Consider the following 17,887-nt stretch of genomic DNA (forward strand, 5'->3'; position numbering starts at 1 on the left):
ACATGGGCATTGAAAGTGCACTGTAGTTTAAAGTTCAGCTTCCTTCCTATAGGCAGAGCAGTATTACCAAAGACGTGGGTCAGCTAGTCCGGTATATTTTAAATCGTCGTACCTAAGACCCCGAAGCGTACTCAGTTGGAGAAGTTACCAGCTCTGTGTTTTTGCTTTGCATTCTGGTATTCGCAGTCCTGTTGTGATCATGACTAGGACTCTTATATTGCACAGAAAACAATCGGGAGCTCTCCGGCGTAGATGGTATAGGTTTACTTGTGAACTTCCAGGTATTGTTAAAGCCAAGGTGTATCACGTGTGGTGCAAGGATTGGTTTCTTGCATCACAGGTTGGGCACACACATTTTGGCCCGTGTGTACGTGTCAGAAAATCCGCACTCTTCGGTGTGCACTATATGCAGTTCTGTATAATGCTGCATATGGTGTCCTTGGTGAGCAAAGCTACTGCACACCGAGCATTACTTGATGAGGTAGTGCAGTGAGAACGGTGGCGCGTGTATCACACCTGCACATGTCCTGTATGTAAGCAAGATTAATAGAATATTGTGCACGGGTCTTCGGTGGCAGATGTTCACAACCCAATGTATTGTAGTTCTGATTCACTTCGTCTGAAATGAAATAGTACCTCAATACAATGCTGTGTAAAAGAAAGGTCAAAACCATTGAGCCATCTTGTAAACTTACATTTAGGAGGGTTCTGCTACTTTCTAGTACAGAAGACATAGCACAATTGCTGTTTTTCTTAGAAATATACGCCTTGTAGTCTCACTTAACCCAGGACAGAACTAGGACCGCCATCCTTAGAATGCTAAGGAAACACCAAGACTAGGCTCTTGAGTTATTCATGGAACTGGGAAACATGGCAGCTTTGTAACACCTCTGCAAAAGGTTTTTGCTTCAAGAGCGTTGTAACTTGCCCCGCTTTTAGAAATGCCTCAAAAAATTACCTATATGCTGGGGAGAGTGAGCTCTGCACATGCACATAGCATCCGCAAAAAATACAGACATGAAGCATATGCATGAGATGGATGAATCCATTTACAGATGGATTTGCAGTTTGATTTTGAGCACAGAGCTGCAGACTGATCAGAGCCTGTGACGTTGCCGCCTACAGTGAGCTGTTGGTCCATATCGACCTATCTATGTAACCTCCTACTATGTTTCTAAAATAGCATTTGGTTTGCGTTTTCTGCGTCTCCAGATGTGGCAATTTCCTTTGTTTATCTTGAGCATGACGCAAAAGAATGGAACACAACGTGCACCGAATTAAGATGGTTATTCGCACACCTAGGTGGGCCTGCATTACTGGCACTTTATTCACATGCGGCAGGTTATAGGTTGGCGATCCACTGAAAGTTCAAGCCTGGCTCCAGATCAACTCGAGCTCATGTTGGAACCTTGCGCCCATGACGAGCTGAACTTTAATGTGTCTTCTGCCTGCCCCCCTCGCTCTACCCAGATTGTGTCTTACTGGCCAAAGCTTCCGACTTTGGAGCTGGGTAACTAGGTTGGAGTTTCAGCATTGGCTCAACATACTGCGATTCTGGGAAAACCACTTCAACTCCCCATGCCTGAAAAATTGAATCTGACATTGTGTAATATAGTCTGTGTTTATGTAAAGCGCTGCAATAGCTTCCGGTCGAGTTCCCTAGTATATACAAGCTGCAGAAAAATGCACAGAGAGGTAAAACAAAGCATGACCTAACAAGCATTGGCATAACCAATAGGTCTCGCCTTTGGGACCTTATAAGTGTTTAGTTATCCAGCACAATATCCTTGGTGCAACAACATTAACTGTTGCATGGCTAAACACTTATAAGGTCCCAAAGGCGAGACCTATTGGCTATGTCACTGCTTGTTCTTTTTTTGTGGTTTGCGATGAGTGAAATTGCCTGTCCACGAAGCCCTGTTTTGTATGCTTCCCACAATATGAGTGGGGAAGAGACTGAGGGTGTGTTTTCATTAAAATAGTGTTTGGTGGTGTCGGTAAGTCCCTTCCAGATTTTGGGGTTCTTAAAGTATCCCGGGTACATAGGGATCATTCGACGCCGTGTTGCCGCGTGTCGAGAGTATAAATGGGGATAATGGTCTGAGATGCCTTTAGAAGATGTGACACTTCTGTGAAGTTCCCTATTTCGTCCGCTGGTGCTAATATGTGGTCTATTCTGGAAAGGCTGTTATGTGCTCCTGAATGATGTGTATTGCCGTGCTTGCGGAAAGCGGAGTCGCCAGATATCTACCAGGTCTATGGTATCTAAAAATTCCGCTAGGCTAGAGTGTGCCCGGTGTTCGTGCCGGGTGGACGTTCGATCTATAGTGTCATCCAGTGTTGCATTGAAGTCACCTCCTATGATTAAATCACCCTGTGGAAGTTGGAGTAGGAATGCGCTGAGTGCCGGGAACACCAATAAGTAGAGCGCAGGGGGACATAGGCTGACACTATATTGTTTACACGCCCCTCCCATTGACATGTCAGTGCAGAAAAGCGACCTTGATCATCCGTGTATGTGCTTTTGATAACAATCTGGTGCGATTTTTCAATTGGTTTCCCCACCCCCGTGAGCCTGACGTAAACTCTGAGTGGACCGCCCACCTATGAATCAGTGACGCAGTCTCGCTGTTCTTTTCCAAGTGTGACATCACCACTGTGCAGAAGGTCCGTGTCTTAGCAGTGCCTTATGGGAAGAAGGGTCCATGGAGCCTATTCAGTTCTCTTTATTGTGGGCCTCCATTGCCGTTGTCCTTTCCTCTCGCTCTGAGGAGTTTGGCCCCGTCGCCTCGCGATTGGTACTTCATCCGGGTTTGCCTCGATGTCGGACCTGACGCCATCCCTCAAGCCAGTCCTGCGCCTCCTCTAGAGTTGTGAAGAACCATGTCTTCCCGTCGGCTTCCACTATCAACTTTGCTGGGAACAGCATAGAGTATTTAAGTTCACGATTCTCGAGTTCTTGTTTTACTGCGATGAAGTTCCGTTGCTGTTTAGCCACTGCGGCCATGTAGTCCAGGAAGAAGGAGATCGTACTTTGCTGATATCGTATCGGAGGGGCCGCCCTTGCTGTCTGGAGAATTAGGTCTCGGTCCCAAAAATTGAAAAAGCGTGCCAGTATGGGCCGAGGGGGCGCACCCGGCCTGGGTCTACCCCCTGGGACACGGTGGGCCCGCTCAACCGAGAAGTAATTGGAGAGTCCTCTGGGTTGCAGGTGGTTCTTGACCAGGTCCTCCACGAAGAGGTCCACCGCCAATTCCCCCCGTTCCCTCGGGCACTCCCACAATGCGGACGTTATTGCGACCGGAGCGACCTTCGTAATCGTCCAGTTTTGCTGCCATTGCTTTTTTTTTTTCAATTTCTAGATTATTCTTCAGAGAGGTAGTGTCTACACATAGAGCGGCTGTTGTCGTTTCTACGTCTGTCACTCTGGAGCTGCGTTTCCTGAAATCCATGCGGATTAATGAAAGTTCAGTAGTTACTGTATCTATGCGTGATTCCAGTGACGTGTGCTCTTTAAGTGTCGCCATTATGTCCTGCAATGTAATCTCTTTTTCTGTTGTGGGCCCCTTGGTGTCCACCGTCTCAGCAGCGGCGCGGTCTTGTGGATTTTGATCCGGTTTCGTGTATGCGTATTTTTCAAGTTAGTTCTGTTGTCACGTGCTGGCCACGGCACCCCATTGTGCCTTGTCTTGGGACGGTGGTAGGTATTAGCCGGCTACTGGCTGGAAGTACTCACCGCCGCCTGGCTGTGCGATCCCTCGGTGCACGCGGCCTGTTGGTTTTCCTGTCAACCAGCTACTGCGCCGGTATCGTCGTATGGGAGGCTCCAAAAGCGGTGGTATGCAGGCCTTTCCTGCTGCGCCCTGGGTGATTTACCTCAATTATCTGACGGAGCTCAGGTTTCAGTCCGGTCCACGGACGGACCCCAGTGCCCCCGCAGAGAACTACCATGTGATGCGCCTCCAGTTGCTCTTCTCTGCTGGGCAGAATCTCAACGGGGGACACCATCCCACAATATGGCACTACAGGCTATTGAGGGTGTCCAGGCTCTTCATTGGTCAATCCCTTATTCGGTGGTTGCTGCTTCTGCTGGACCCTAACCCTTATTGTTAAGCTGCAGATGGGCATCAGCGTGTCCCCCATGCTCTTCTGGAGGCGCCCTCCGCTGCCACTTCTTAACCCGGCTTAGCGCGTCACAGGCACCATGCTTTCCGAGTGTGCCTTACATCGAACGCGAGCGCCTTCATAGTTGCGCAGCCCCAGCCCTCCGGAGAAGAAATCAGCGGGTCTCTTCTCTCTCCGCCACTTGCGGCCGCTTCGCAAGCAGGGTCGTCCTCACCAGAGCCTCAGGAAAGGATTCTCGCGTCCAGGGTTCGTCCGTGCTTATGCTCCACGGGGCACCGGATGATAGCGATACTTAACGGGCACTGGCTACAATCGAGGCCCTGGTCTTAGCGCGGTCTCATGGCTGTGCCTTTCACTGTCGGTCAATCTTCGTCGGAGTAACGAATTGTGGCATCGCGACCAGCTCGCCTTGTTCTGCTGGGGTTCCGACACTGGTTCTACCTTTTTCGGACTGTTTGGAGTGCGGATCAGTGTGCGGATTGATTTTAAGGCCTCTGGGGGCTCAGAGCACTCCTAGGTGGCGCCCATCTTTGTCGGCTGCCGATCACACTTCTTCCCCCCCCCCATGAGATTCTTGAACTTATACTATCGGAAATAAAACAGCTCATCTTGGATGGATATTTGGAAGGTTTTACCTTTTTTGTGCCTACCCATTTAATGGAATTGATTTGACATAGTACCATTATTTTAGGTATAAATATTTGGCCCCTGTGTTTATTTCTTTTTTCCATTTTTGCTACAATTTACTTTAAAAGACTTCCTATATATGATCGAATTTCCTGCTTTTACTTTCTAAATGCGTTTCACATTCCAGCTTATTTCCCCAATTTGTTTTTTTTATATGTGTATTTTATATCAAGTCCTTCTTTGGACTTTATTCTTAATATTGTTTAATCCTTCTAATACTACATAATTCAAGTGGTGCAACCTGACCTCTGTGCACTGTTGCAACAGTGCACAGAGGTCAGGTTACACAACTTGAATTATGTAGTATTGGTTTCATGACATATCTAGACAGCGTGTCAGCCCCTGTAGCACGCCGAATTTTAACTCTTCAAAAAACATTCAAACAGGTGGTTTTCAAAAAATAGGAGTGCTCCTTTATATCACTATTCGTATTAATCCTTCTAATGCCTTTTTGGCACAGAGGCATTACCTAAGAGGCCACAAGGGTAAAATGCTCTCTTTCCAGTTGTTGTGTAATATTTAAATAGGGTTAGGCTTGTTTTTTGCGGGCATTCCATAAATATCACAAGTAATACAAGGCATAATTGACAGTCTTGCTTGGTACCTAGTAATAATCATGCAAGCCACTAGTTTCATTGATTTACCTACTCGGGGCTCGAAAACTAATTAAATTTTTTACTAGCCCTGCAGGTCTAGTAACCTAAAAACTGTACTTCCCTAACTGAAAAGCACTTGATCTCAGTTTCTGGAAGCTGGGCAAATGTGACGGTTAACAAGATTTAAAGGCATTTTTATTGCTCATTCACTTTGTGAGCAATAAAGATGCCTTTAAATCTTGCTATCTCGTCACATTTCCTCTGCTTTCAGAGACCGAGGTCAAAAGTCAGTTTGTCTTCCTACGGAGTAGGACCTAAGAATAGTTCGCCCTAATTGAATCTGGCTCGCAAATGCGAGCGGGCGAGTGAATGTTTCGAGACCTGACTACGCCTGTAGATCCAGCTTCTAACCCCACAGCTGCCCACAGTAAATCCAGACTAACCCCATCGAAAGACTTTTTCTGCATCTCTCAATATTGTTTATCCTTTCCTACTTATAGCAGTGTTTGGGTTTCTTTCCGGTGAATAAGTTCGATCTTGCAATCTCTCTGGACTTAGTTTAATTTTAAATGATTTTTGTTTGTTTCATTAAACAGACTTTAGTGTAATAGTGACCAGCATATAACGCAGGTCATAAATGATGCGCACTACATATACAATAATTTGCTTTAACCCCTTCAGCGCTGCGCGGATTTCCGCGCAGTGCTGAAGGTTCTGAGCGCGGGCGGTGCCATGACGGAACGGTTCCGTCATAAGCACAGCCCAACCGACGTGCATGACGGAACCGTTCCGTCATAAGCGTCGAAGGGGTTAAAAAAGAAGATTTACATTGAATTATTGCAATCTCTCTGGACTTAATCAGTTGTGGTCTGGATGTATTAGGTTTTGTGTTAATCTGTTGGTTCCAATTCACCATTAATATACATTTTATATTATTGTTAATATTATTAGAGAAATTGGCTTGCAAGCCTGTATACAACATTTTCCACACAGGCTTATAAATGTGTCAACTATCGGACTGTTTGCAGTATTTTGGACCATTATCTCATTACTTCGATAGTTGGGTATTTTGCCAAATTGTTTTTAATCTGTAAATGTTCCCAGGAAAACCATTTAGACAAAATAAAATTTTAAATATCTAATGTGTTCTTTCTTTCCTTCTCTTGTGCTTTCTTACCTCCAGTATGTTACTCATCTTTGTAAACTTTCTGAAGATCAATTGGATCTAAAAACGGATTTTTCGTTGCACCTCCTTTACGTGGTTCTCTTGCAAATAATCCACTGAGGACTTCCTTTAGGGATGATACCAGATCATCAGATTCCTACCGTTTGGTTTTTTTTCATGTTCATTCTCTCTCCACTGCGCAGCAATTCAACTACTCTGCTATATTCATAATCATTATACCAACACTTTTCATGTTAATGTGGGTCACATGATCTTAAAAACTATCCTCCATATTGGATCTTGAAAAATTAGCCAAAGAACATTCCGGGTTATAAAGAACTAAAAATGTATTTTGAAGGGAGTGCATTAAACGGGTATAGAATCTGCTTCAGAAGTCTTCTGTTGTTCTCCTTGGAATTATTGCTCTTTCCCTTAGTCTACGTTTACTTGGCAGGTCCATAACCTTTAATCTAGGGTTGCAAATTGAGGGAAGTCAGCCGGGGTTATAGAAAGATTGTTCAACCACTAGATATTATCATGATAGCAACCATATACTAACCCTTCTACAATAATATTCTATATTTTTTGCAACTCATTGGCTTATCTTCCATCCTTAAGTTTTCCTTTGACTATCCGTATTTCTTGGTATTTTTATGGTGCCACTCTTGTACGAGAGGGTTATGTTTTTTAGAAAATTATGGGTCCCTTGTACTAATCTTCAAAATAAGTAATCATGATTTGCGAATAAAAATTTGCAATTTCTGATTACTTTTTTTCGAATGTACTAAAATGTATTCAAATGTTGTTTAGGCCTGGGCTAAAATTACGTTTCGCTCGCGGAAATTGCGATAATTTGACATTTTCGCATTCCGCGGAGAGCGCGAAAATGTCGTCATTTCCGCAATCCGCATTTTACCGGAATTTTTTGCTTGCTTGCGCTGTAAAATAATACATTCTTGCGTGCGCGCGATCGCCTTACCTGAATCCCCGCGTTCGCTGACAAGTTTTCCCGATCCGGGCGCGTTCTCCACGAGATGTTGGATTGTTGGTAGCCATTTGCGCTGTCTCGCGACAGTTCGCGCCCGCAGTAACGTCTTTCTTCTCGCGATCACGTCTTTCTTCTCGCGATCATGCATCGCGAATCAAGTGAAAACAAGATGGCCGCGCCCGTGAGCAAGTAAGTTGGCGAGCCGCGACCACGCAGAAAATACCGCAAACGGGCGGGAAAAAAACTTCCGCATCTTCGCGATATTTCCGCGTGTTTGCTGAGATTTTTAACATTTTCGCGATAATTTGCGAAAGTGAATTTTGCAAATTCCACCCACCCCTATGTTGTTGCAATTTGCACACTGATGTCTATTGAATCCCATTCGTATTTTGCGAATCAACATCTATATTAATAAGTTGGATTACAAAATAATGAATCGTAGTGTGTCACTATTTGACCTAATTCATTAATATGCATGAGGTAGATCTCAAATTGCTGCCCACTACGATTTGCGTGAGTCACATCAATGTTGATCTGCTAGGGTCCCAAAACCACCATATTTGTGATTGCTTTTAAATCAAGATTTTTTTTGTTTAAATGTAGATATGTTTCTACGAGGAAAATAGGATGAGTTTAACATAAAATACAACCATTTTTAAGAACATACAGTGGTCCCAAGGACCACCGCCTGCTCTTAAATAAAAAATATTAATGGCTACAGTCACAGGGTATATGAATGGTTACCACCTCCTTTGAACTTGTTGGTAAAATATTAATTATTTTGCGACCAGATTTGGATCACAAAGCATGAATACATAATTTAAAGAATCTGTAGTTGAAAGTGACGCCCTTTACATTCCCCTTTCGAATACCTATTGGGTATTTACTCACAACCCTCACAATTTGCGTTTTGTGCGTTTTAGATGCAGTTGCCATGGCTCAGATATGACCTTTGTGACTGTAAATTTGCTTTGCAAGTTAGGCCCAACATTTTCAATCCAAAGTGCTGTATTCCACTCATTAACTTGTTGACCCTCTAGGTGAGTGTCTTGAAGTCAGAATATCTGTCTTTTAATTGCCTTTTTGTTTGATATGGTGTTTTCCACTTTCATTCTGTTTCATATACAGAAACGCAACAGAATATAACAGCTGAATGGAATTACTCCAAATTTGGCAGAAATGTTGTTCTTTTCTTAGATTGCATGCTTTTTGTGGTTTGGTGTAAATATGTTTAGCTGTTTTAAAGCTTTAAGGGCTTGTAGGAAAAAATTGTGTTGTGCTGCCATTACAGAACTCAAGGACATAATCCAGGAGTCCTACAAAATAAAACATTGAGCAAAACATAGAAGGGGGCAGGGTAGTAATACCCTGGCCTAGTATTTCCCAAACTGTGGTTAGCGAGCCGGTTGTTGGTGGGTCACAAAAGTCAGAGCAATAAAATAAGATGACTTTAAATGCTGTATTTATCTTGCCACATTTACTGTGCTTCAAAGACATGTCAAATATCAGGCTAGGTCTACTGACAAATTGCTGCTTATTTTTTGACATTAAGGTTGGTGTTTGCAATCTCGTCTCACTCTGCATTCAGAGAAAGAAAAGTAAAGTGGATTATGTGAGAATATTGCTGGTGTACAGGGAGTGTGAAAGGAACGGCTGTAGGATGTAATTATTCTTGTACCACACAAGAAAATGTAAATACTGGCAAGTCAATTGTACATTTTCCGCAGTTTTAATCCAGACACTTTACTTGGTGATGCACAGTTGATATTCACTGAAACCTGATTTTCACACAAAATAATGTTATGCAGTATAGCTGTAGAACAGTTTAACTGTCTGTGCACATTTAGTGGTCATTTCACTGGATATTGTGCTGTCTGTAAATCCCAGTGCACTACAAGTAAAAAAAAAAAAAAGGCCAAAATGGAAGAAAAAAATGTCTATTTTTGGGGTCAAGGTCCCCCTGTGCTCCAGTGGAAGGCCAGCAGGACCGGGAAAACATTTTAAGAAAGGTAGATTGATGGGTGGGGTTCCTTGGGTGGTTGGCTGCTCACGGAATCTTGTCCGCCTGCAGTCGTTGGACTCGGGATCTGGCCAAAACCAATGAAAGCACGCTATCTGAGTAAAGTTCTACTTTTATGCCAGGTTTGGTGTAAATCCATTAAGAGGTGTGGACTGTAGGCACAACCACATTTCCTATGGGAGATACAATGGGAAAACACTTCTTTTTCACCTTGACCTATTTCTTGTTGATCCGTCCATGGGGGCAAATGTTATAGGCAAATCAAAAAATGCCTTTTCAATGGAAATGGAAACTGCTTCTCAACCAGAACTATACAGTAGTGACCCAGTATTCCTTGTGTTAGCACTGTTCATCCATTGGTCTTTTAAACCGCCATTCACATTTTGCTTCTGCCCTCTCCTGCATGTGTGCCAATAGGTTAGTCCACTTTTGCATTTGGCTATCTTGCACCGTGAAAATGTCATTTAGCTTGATCCCATGTACACAACGTCCTAAATGGAAGTACTCTTCAGTGCCGGAGCTTGTAGGGTAATACCATTCTTTGGGCCAGATATATGTTGGTAGCATTTTGCGATTCCCTAATTGCGAATCATAAGGATTCGCAATTAAGAAATCGTAAAATGTAATGTATGAAGGTGTATAGTACACCTTTTGCGATTCCTAAGGGGTCGCAAATGACCTACCTCATGAATATTAATGAGAGAGGTCGCAAATGTCCGACCCCCTAGGAATCGCAAAAATCACTAGGATGGTGGCCTGCTGAGATCAGCAGACCACCATGTCCATGATTACTTTTCAATAAAGCAATCTTTTTTGTTTTTAAAGCAGCCCGTTTTCCTTAAAGGAAAACAAGATGCTTTACAAAACGAAAAATTCAAAGTTTTTTCTTTTCATTTTTTAAGAGCAAGCAGTGGTCCGTGGGACCAGTGCCTGCTCTTCAAAATAGTCTTACAAACATTCACAAAGGGGAAGGGGTCCCGTGGAGACCCCTTTCCATTAGCGAATGGGTTACCACCTACTTGAAGCAGGTGGTAAAATGCGAATGTTTTGCGACCGCAATTGTGGTCACACAACATACATACATACCGATGTGATTCGGTGTTAGGAAGGGACGCCCTAAACACGCCCCTTCCTAATACCGAATCGCAAAGCCATTTTGCGATCCGGTAACAGGTTACCAAATCGCACAATTAGGTTTGCTGCTTCGGAAAAGCAATCTTTGCGAACTCAAAAATGCTAGATACATCTGCCCCATTGTCCTTTAGTTTTTTGTCATTCACATTATATCTTGAAGGTATAGTAATTCAAAGCCAGTACATCCTTTTCTTTGCACCGATAAGAATATTTTTTTCTTCCTGTCCTGTGCATTAAAACTAGCAAGGGTTTCTATTCCTGTCCTTGGTACTCCTGCCTTCTAGGAAGCATGGAATTTAATCAAATATCTACTTGTCTGTGAAACAGAATGCTTCATTGATCCATTTATCCTGTAAAAAAATTCCATGTGTCCCTTTCGATGCCAGGTAATGAACTGAGAAATTATGACTGCGTTCTCACACCAGAGCTCTGATAAGGTTCACTCTGGTTATGTCAGGTCTCTTATTATATCAGGGTTTGGATTCTTGCAAGGCTATGATTTTGCTGTCATTCTGCAAATCTGCATACAGGGACTGGAAGAAGACGGGAAGTAGTAATTCTAGGGTTTTAGTGCAGTCTGCACATACCTACAGACTTGCATGTTTAAAGGTATTCACCAACTCTTCTCTGATCTCTTCCCATATGGTTGGAAATCTACTTCTGGCAAGGGTCCGCGGTGGGTGTAGGTAAAGTAAATTTGTAGTCACTTGCAAATTCAGAAATGGAATTCACAAAAATGTTTGAGGAGTTCTGTTTCCAGGTCTCCTTCTGTAAACTCTTGGGAATCGTTGAAATTCATAAATGTGCACCACGGTGCACTGTTGTGACTATCTTTAAGAGTTGGGCACCTAAATTAGAGAGTTTTTTTTGTGCATATTTTTTTTTTTATTACATTTTATTTAGAAAGCCATCAAACACCAATTTTGCTTTGAGGCTCTTGCTTATTAATCGGGGAGCATCCTGGGAGCATTATCAGTGGCCTCAATTATTAAACTTTGCGAATATGTAACCATTTTATACTGCTTTTTCTATTGAGATTTACCGTTAGAAAAAATGTACATTTCACTACAAAATGGTATCCTCAATAATCTTTTTCTATTTTATAATATTTCATAGACTGCCACACTACGCCCGTATCTTAATGCAGTCCGTGCCACTCTACAGGCGGCACTATGCCTGGAGAACTTCTCATCACAGGTGGTAGAACGGCACAACAAACCTGAAGTGGAAGTCAGGTAAGACTTGAGTTGAACTTGAGTAAGACAAGCCTTTACTGCAGGTGAGAGTCCTTGTTCTGTTAAGCGGGGTCTGATGCATCCATTTTCTAAGGTAATGATTTGTACAGCCCAGTGTCCAGTTTGGGTACCCGACACTGTGCTGCCTAAATTCAGGGCATTTAAATAGCTGCAGGATTCCAAATAAGTAGCTATACCTCTTGCAGGTCTTTAACAGCCCAGACCCTACAGCAGAGGTCTTCAAACTTTTGGATGCCGAGACCCCCGTGTCAACATTTTCAAGCGTAAGAATCTCCTCCTGACAAAAATTTCTAAACCTGTAGACAGGGCTACTGGAATTATGAGGCAGGTGCGGACCAAATTACGCGGCAGGCTTGACTAAATTGTGTGGGAAGAAAATGTAAATGATGTTATGTGATGCAGCGTATTTTGGGATAGCATTGCTTCATATTTTGACATTTGTTTCACACAGTAACACTGAAGAAAGATTCCACCCCATCAGTACCAGTTTATTACCAAAATACAGCAATTCACATCAAAAAGATGTCTAGTCAACCTTTGTGAAGGGCCTTCCACTCTGCAGGAATACGTGCTGCTACATTAGAAGCTCACCTGACCCTGGACGGGAGTGGCAGAGGGTCCCTTAAAACCCCGGCGGTCTTGTGCAGAGTTAAGAAGTTCACCCATGCCGCTTTCCTCTCACCCCCTCCCTCCCTTCCATCCCTCTCTTCTCTCCTCTCCCAACCCCGGAACCCTCTCTCACTTTGCAGGACATTTTCTTTCACCCCATTTTACAACTTCTGAACTCTCCCCATTCAACCTCTCACTTCACCTTTAATCGCGTCTTGCCATTCTGTCTTTTCACTGCCCTCATCTCTAACAGTCTGTTGCATTTATCTCATGGCCTCTCTGGCCCCGTCACCTCCTGTGCCCCTCAGCACTTCTCATTCGCCTAAAGTCTCTCCATTCAAATTTCTGTCTATTTGTATCTTACACCTCTCCAGTCCGCCATTCATCTTTCACATCTCCCCTTTGTTCTTCCACCCCTTCTTGAACCACCGTCCCTCTCCCCTGTTACCTCAGCGCCTAATTTGAGCAAGTTGTTTCCGGTGCTTCGCGCTAGCACCTAATTGTGCACACTGGCACTGCAACAGTCTTCCACATGGTGGCTCTGTCTGTGTAATTTACAGATGAGCAGAACAGCTGTTTATTAATTCAATATACATTAGAAACGATAAACTCCTGACACCCACGCCGTGCTTATAGCATTGGGGGCTTGAAGTAGTCTGAATAGTCGCACTTGTACAAGTGTTATGGTTGGTAGTTGCAAAGGTATTTTCATTGGCCGTGCAGGCCAGGCAATGGGCGAGTGGGTAAAGTTGCAGTGGCCGACTGGTGAGGGCCCTGGCACATGTTGTATTACAAATGAATCACTGCTCAGCACCCACCCCCAGTACTCCCTCTCTTCCACTCACCCATGTTGCATCAAATTATGTTTTTAGGTCGCAGATCTTCTCTCAGCTATCTTCTCTCACAGTTTAACAGTAGCCCTCACCTTTGGCGAGTCCGCACTTCCCTTCGGCACTTCACATTTCTCCTCATCGCTGACCTCTTCAATCGAATTCTCTCGCTCCCTTGCTGTCCTCTCTCATCCTCTCATCTCTCCTCACTGAGCACAGGGTCGGACCTGTATGCTCCTCTCTGCCTGAGCCACTCTGCTTATTGTTCCCTAATTCAGGAAGGCAGGAATTGTCTGTCTCGCTGTTTTGGTGCAGGCCGCGCAGTTATGGAACGTGCACCCTCCTTTGCTTCGGTCCACCAAGAATCTATTATCCTTTAGAAAGATATAAAAACCTGGTTCTATGCTCTGTAGGTCACCCCATTTGGCTGGTTCTCCTTACCCTTCTGTGTTTCTCATTTGCCTTCAGGTGGCAGATGGCTATTAGCCCCAGGACACCTTTTGGTAACAGTAGCGCACTACAAATGTAAATAATAATAGGCAGAAGCAGGGGAGTCACTAGACCAGAACTTCGGAGGGGGGGGCTAACACTTCCAGCCTGGGCTGGTCCTAACACTGGTCACACACAGTGCAACAGTCTTTTTTGGCGCCCCTCCCCCATTTCCTCCTCATCCATGAATTCCCTCACTACCACTCACCAACAATGCACCTCATCTCTCTATAGCACCTTTCTGACAAACATTTCATTTTTTTATAGCGCTACTCATAGTTTACTCACACTCAGTTCTATGATCTTTGTAGCAGGCACATTAACCCTCTGCACTGTGTGTGTGACAAGAGTGCCCATGTGAGTGCACGGTGAGCGATGCAGCAGTGTGAGAGTAGGGTAAGAGGATTGACTGCAGAAGGAGTGAGGTGACTATATGAATTTGGGTGTTGATGTAAGTGCAGAGTGAGACGAATTAATGCATGGTTAGTGATGGGCTTGTTTGAGTGAGTTGCAGATTGAGCATTGAGGGGGACAGGTGAGTGAAGTATCACATGAGTGCAGGGTGAGTAGTGTGCACGTGTGACTGCAGGGTGAGGTATAGGGTGAACAGTGCTAGTGCATTGTGAGTGTAGAGTGATCACTGAGTGCAGGATGAGCGAGTGAGTGGTGTGAGTGCTTGGTGATCAGTGTGAGTGCATTGTGATCGCTGTGAGTGCAGGGTGAGCGTGAAAGTGAAGGGCGAGAATGAGGAATGAGTTGTCTGAATGCAGGGTACATTCCCAGCCACTTGAAGTAACTCAGCATGTAATTGACGGCAGCGTTGGGTTTAAGATACAAGTTAAACTATTGCAATTATGGCATTAATCAGGGATTGAGGGTGGAGGAAATAAATAATATGCTGATCCTGCAACAAACGTCCAGTCCTATGGTTAGGGTTGCCAACTCATTATTTTGATGGCCCAGACGCTACAAAAATAAGCATTCACCTAAAGCCGTATTTTCAGCACTTATCTGTGCATACTTAGAACAGCAAATAGAAATAAAAAGCACTTTTAATTGTGTTCCAGGGCTGCCTGAAAGATCCATGACTGATAATTAAAGAGAACAGAGACAGAAAAGTCTCATAACTAAGCAATACATACTATTTTATTTATAACTCTGTTTAGTGTCAAGAGGAGATCTTTGCAGGCTCTTTAAACAACATATGGCAGGCATTTTTCTTTTGGCTACCCAACTTTATATTCCTTTCCATGAAATGCATTCTCCCACTTCTGCAGTAAATGTAAAATCCAAATGTAAGGAATAGGCAGAGGGGAGGTACTGGAACCACCCAAAAAACTAAGCCTCCGTAACCAGTTTACAAAGGCATGGAAATATGCAAATGGTCTTTAAAGACCTGTGAAAAACTTGGGCGTGCCGGAAATAAGACTATGGAGACTGCCCAGCTGAGCCCACTGCAGCAGACTGGGCTGAGACACGACAGGGGGGGGGGGGGGGGGGGCTGAAGCCCTTGTAGTCCTATGGGCCTGGGCAGAAGTGTGACTGGGAATGTGCAACCCCCTTTGTATCACCCCACGGGCCCCCTGGGGGTCGTGCCCCACAGTTTGAAGACCCCTGCCCTACAGAATGCACAGCACAAGGGTTGATTTGGATGCGACCGTTTTCACAGCGGTCAGAAAGTGTATTTCTCCTAATGCGCTTGTGCTGCGGGCTGCAAAAGTACATGGTTACTTACCTCTAGAAATAGTTTTGTAGCTTGAAGACTTTTCTGGATTAACATCCATCCATCTAGCCTCCTCTAGAATACTTGTGAGTATTCAAACAGTATTAAAACAGTATAAAAAAACATGCTTTTTTAAGATTTACTGAGCCCTAAACATAAGTCGGGGTCACCAAAGCGGAAAAAAGAATGAAGATGACGACCTTTCACTAGGCCTTTGGGGTTGCGTCTGACAACATAGAGGAGAGATAGGCCCATCTACTTGTCATTGCCCGAGAGACAAGTTGGGACTTTTCAAACCAAACAACTAGATAGCTGATTAAAACACATGGTGTAAATCCAGAAAAGTCTTCGAGCATCAAAATTACTCCTACAGGTGAGAAACCATTTCGATCTGTTTCACACTGAGACCCAACTACAAGTGCCCTCGCAATGACTTGAATGGTGCAAAGGAAACAGTCCTTTGAGTACACTATTCTTTCTCTTACTAGGGATCTCCATGTACGAGTTCCCTTAAGTACCTTTGATTCACAGTCATTGTGTTGAAAATGTCCTCCCCTTCATCTAGAGTTATGTCCTGTGCCTGAAGGAAAATAGATCGTTTTTTAGGTCTCGCTGAGCCAGCGCATGCGCTGATCTGTGAGACATTTAGTGAATGGGTTTTCAAAGTGCTGCCACAGGCTTTTGGTGGCCTAAAGCTTGTGTGCACGCGTGCAGCCGCCATCTGTCTTTCCTCCACCGCGCTTGATCGCGATCACTTTCACTTTCGCGGGCCACGTGACCGTATCACTTTCACGGCCGCGCGGTTTCTTCTTTTGTGTCCTCCAGAATCTTCCGCTATGCTGTTTATTTCACGTCTCCTGTTCCACGGAATGCACCTGTCGCCGAAACAGCGGGCTGCCATGTTAGGAATGTTAATATGTGAATTAAGGTGTCAGGCCAGGTGAACCGTTTAGCGCGACAAAACGCAACTCGCTGTATCCGATTTCGCCATGTTGGTCAGCAGTTTCTGTCTTTTTCATGGACAGCCTATGCTCCACTCCAGTGCATCCCGTACTATTGCTGCCGCTGAAGCAATTACTCGCGCCTTTCCGTCAATGGTCAACATTTTTAAAAACAAAATCCTTTCGCGTAGAACCATTCTCAAATGCTTATTTTTCTTTCTAGCCCTCAGATCTCATTATGAGCTTGGACTGGACACTCTTGTTTGCATCGTAGTCTGTAAACTGGTCGTTCTTGTTTATAGTGTAATCCGAATTAACAATTTATTTAAAAACATTGTGGACGCATTTTCATCCTTCGGCTTTCAGAAACAAGAGTCATTAATAAATTAGTTCATTCCAGTCTCAACCTATCCCCCTCAGGAGTTGCCTCTGAAACACAATAGAGAAGACTTGAGGTGGTGCAAAAATAAAATGATGGTACTGTTATACATGCACATGAACGCATATATGTATGTGTCTGGAATAAAATAAATGCGTTATTCATGCAAACTGAGATTGTAGTGTCTTCAAATTTGCCACCCGGTTTTCCTTACTGAGTGGTGGTTAATTTAATTTCGTTTCAAAGCGCGTTTGTAAAATGCATTGTGAGAACCTAAGCTCTCAGTGTGACCATATGTGTCCATTTTGGGGAGTATGGCATTTCAGTAAGCCTTGTCTCACAATAACGCTTCGGTGTACTAACCTCAGGAGAACATAGTCGGGCATGTTTAAGCTAATCTTCCTTAGATCTGGCATGACAGCACAACTGTTGCATTTGCCCGTTGTTGCCATTTTTAGGTTTAGCTTGCACTGTGCTTGTGAAATCTCTTGTAAATAAAATAAGCATTGGCATAGCCAATAGGTCTCGCCTTTGGGACCTTATAAGTGTTTAGCCATGCAACAGTTGATGTTGTAGCACCAAGGATATTGTGCTGCATAACTAAATTCTTATTAGGTCCCAAAAGCGAGCCCTATTGGCTATGCTAATGATTGTCTGTGTTGTCTTCAGTCTTTTAGCTTAGCGGTCTGGTCCCTGAATGTTTATATGAGCCTCTTTAGGTTTCTGACCCATTGGTCTCATGTAGGCAGTCAGGCATGGTTCTGTGACATTGAATTTCAGGAGCAATAATGGTTTGCCACTGATCTATCCCCTCTTCTTTGTATAATGGCTTCGGATGTTTTACTTTTAGCAAGTACATTGAGTCGGACCGGAAAGGTTTGTGTTTTTCATATGTTATCTGAAATTATTACTCTATCCCTGAACCTTAGTCTTGGTCAGACATGT

General features: G+C 43.9%; 1 protein-coding gene across 1 annotated transcript in view; it reads left to right on the forward strand.

Annotated features, from left to right (window-relative positions):
• ARPC4 (actin related protein 2/3 complex subunit 4) overlaps positions 1–17,887 on the forward strand; it is a 59,650-nt gene that overhangs the window by 15,599 nt on the left and 26,164 nt on the right. The window contains exon 2 of the mRNA XM_085624278.1: positions 11,832–11,950. Coding sequence (XP_085480404.1) covers positions 11,832–11,950 — 119 coding nt within the window. The remainder of the gene's footprint in view (positions 1–11,831; positions 11,951–17,887) is intronic.

This window comes from Triturus cristatus, chromosome 9 (assembly GCF_964204655.1).
Source record: "Triturus cristatus chromosome 9, aTriCri1.1, whole genome shotgun sequence".
Taxonomy (NCBI): domain Eukaryota; kingdom Metazoa; phylum Chordata; class Amphibia; order Caudata; family Salamandridae; genus Triturus; species Triturus cristatus.